This window comes from Panthera tigris, assembly GCF_018350195.1.
Source record: "Panthera tigris isolate Pti1 chromosome F3 unlocalized genomic scaffold, P.tigris_Pti1_mat1.1 chrF3_random_Un_scaffold_78, whole genome shotgun sequence".
Lineage (NCBI taxonomy): Eukaryota > Metazoa > Chordata > Mammalia > Carnivora > Felidae > Panthera > Panthera tigris.
The window spans coordinates 81,862-84,294 of record NW_024962187.1 but is presented as its reverse complement, the minus strand read 5'-3'; the positions used below and the strand labels follow the sequence as shown (position 1 = coordinate 84,294).

At 51.2% G+C, this 2,433-nt stretch overlaps 1 protein-coding gene across 1 annotated transcript; it reads right to left on the bottom strand.

Moving 5' to 3' along the window:
* Nucleotides 1-414: 414 nt before the first annotated feature.
* Nucleotides 415-2,090, bottom strand: LOC122236314 (BCL-6 corepressor-like protein 1). Its single transcript, XM_042977175.1, has 2 exons — nucleotides 1,694-2,090; nucleotides 415-1,391 (listed from the first exon to the last, which is right to left on the bottom strand). Exons 1-2 carry the CDS (start codon nucleotides 1,758-1,760, stop codon nucleotides 787-789), a joined length of 672 nt encoding a protein of 223 aa, XP_042833109.1. The 5' UTR covers nucleotides 1,761-2,090; the 3' UTR covers nucleotides 415-786.
* Between the last annotated feature and the right edge of the window lie 343 nt (nucleotides 2,091-2,433).

Sequence of the window (2,433 nt, the reverse complement as noted above, 5' to 3'; positions counted from 1 at the left end):
GAGGTTGCTTCCCCTTGGACTTCCATGTGTTTGCTATTCATCCAAGGAATACATTGGCTTTGGAGTATTTTGGGAACAGAGGCCTGGAAACCTTTCTCTGGACTTAGGTCATGAGGAACACTTTTCCCCCTTTGTGGTGTCAGTGTCCAGCTTCCTGCATTTGCCTCTTTCTGTTTTGTCCACAGGATGAACATCCATGTCTTGTCGGGAGTCAGGCTGTGGTGTCACAGGAGGAACAGGGGTCTCAACCCCAAGACCGTGCCCTTTCTTACCAAAGTGATCTTATTTTTTCACATCCAATTTTTAATCCATTGTGAATTTCAGTATCAAATGAGAAAAATTCTATTTCGAATAAACACAAAATACAAAAATTAATCTGTCCCATCTTAGAAAGTTTGGGCAGACACAAAAGCATCTATTGCAAGGTTCCAGTTATAGGAAACATCCATACTAGGTTAAGAGCAGGGAGAAAGCAGATTCATGGTTCCCAGAGGTTGGGTGAGGGGACAAATGGGGAGTGAGGGCTTCGGGTACATGGTGTCCCTTGGGGACTGAGATATTCTGCAACAATATTCTGTGGCGTGTTTGCAGAGCATTGTGAGTGTACTCAATCCCCAGGAATCGCACAATTTCAATCATATACTCATTTCTTAAAAAATTAATAATAAATACTATAAAAACACAAAATTATAAAATAATAGTTGAACTATAGCAGGAAGAAAGCACAAATGGGGAGAAGAAGAAGCATTCTGCTGGGGTGTTGGGGTTGGGTGATTGAATTAAGGGTCATCCTACAACTAGGTGTCCCCACGGGGCTTTGGGGGCTCTCAATGTCTCTGGGATCCTGGTGCGGGCAGTGACAGTGACAGGGGCAGGGGCAGAGCAGGAGCAAGAACAGGGACAGGGGCAGGAGCAGGGGCAGATACAAGGCAAGGACAGGACCAAGGGCAGAGTCAGTGGCACCAACAGGGGCAGGAATAAGGCCAGGGGCAGGAACTGTGGGAGGGCTGGGGGCAGAAGCAGGAACAGGGCCAGGGGCAGGGGCAGAACAATGGCAAGGGTAGGAATAGTAACAGGGGCAGAGGCAGTGTCAGGGACAGGAGTAGGAACAGTGGAAGCCACAGAGTCAGGAGCAGGAAGAGTGTCAGGAGAAGGAGCTGGAATAGAAGCAGGAATAGTGTCAGGAGCTGAGGCAGGAGCAGAGGCAAGAATTGGAGCAGGAGCTGGTTCACTCTGCACAGGTGCTGGCTGTCCCTGCACAGGTGCCAGGTAATCTTCTGGCTCCTGGACTCCTGCAGGAGTCCCTCCAGACAGCACCTTCCCTGCAGAGCGGCTGATGCCAGCGATCATGTGGCCTGGAGACACAGTGGCTTCTGCTCCTGCACCTGACTCTTCAGAATAATACAGAGTGATATTTGGAGCAAGTCTAAGTCCTCAGCTGTGAGATGAGAAAGATCACCCCCATGCCTGCCTCTCCAGGTTCCTTGGCATAGAGAGAACACACCTCTGAGCCTCCCAGAGAAGCCACAGCCAGGAACCCACACCAGGACCTGTTCCCTTCTGCAAACCACAGCTGGGTACTCTGAGGCCAGAGTTTGCTCCTGTCCCCCACCATGACCTGGGGGCTCCTCCCTGGGTGAACAATTACTGACTGGCCCCATACACCCACATCACCCATCCTCAGCCTTCGCACCCTCTGGCTCTGCCTCCACAGGCTGTAGCTCCTGGACCAGTGACTGGCTGACCATTGTCCTGTACATTGTTCTGGACTGTGACCACTCCAAGAAATCTCCACTCCATTTTCTGGAGACTTCCCACTGGTCACTTTCTCCCTGTGTCCAGGGTGGCCCTCCTGGGTGGTTGGACACATGGGAATCTCAACAAGTTAGACAAAGCATGGGTCTGCCAGCCGCTTCCTGATCACATATGTAGTCTTCTGTAAAGACATTGAATAGGAGCCATCCCAGATGTATCACAGCCATGCGCAGACATCCTCAGGGTCCTTCTGCCTTCTCCCACTGATGCTTCTAGATTGGACACTGACCTGTGTACAACCCTGCACCCATGACACAATGACATACAACTTCAGTGCTCAGGATGAACTTTGGTGACAACAGGAAAGCCCCAGAACACACAGTCCCTCTCCACCAGCCTTTACCTGGGTTGTGAGCATGACCTCCCACCAGGCCTCTGAATGCTCATCAGACCGCACCTGCTCAGCGGGCTCTCCACATGACCCTTCCTTCCACACATAGACACATACACATGGGGAGATGGGGCAGTGGGGCCACACAGGTCAGTAAGAGAGGTATCGGGCTTGACTGGCCAGATATGGGACTCTCTATGTTACCTTTGGTTCTTTCCAAGCTAGAATCCAGAGGTGCCCAGTGTGAGACATAGCACACTGTCTCCAGGATCGTGAAGCAGTGTCAC

Bases quoted from the DNA above. Each gene is read 5' to 3' on its own strand.
- LOC122236314 (XM_042977175.1), bottom strand. From the start codon at position 1,760: ATGTACAGGACAATGGTCAGCCAGTCACTGGTCCAGGAGCTACAGCCT. The intron at 1,392-1,693 runs GTGCGAAGGCTG...ATTATTCTGAAG, and splicing joins TGTGGAGGCAGAGCCAGAGG to AGTCAGGTGCAGGAGCAGAA.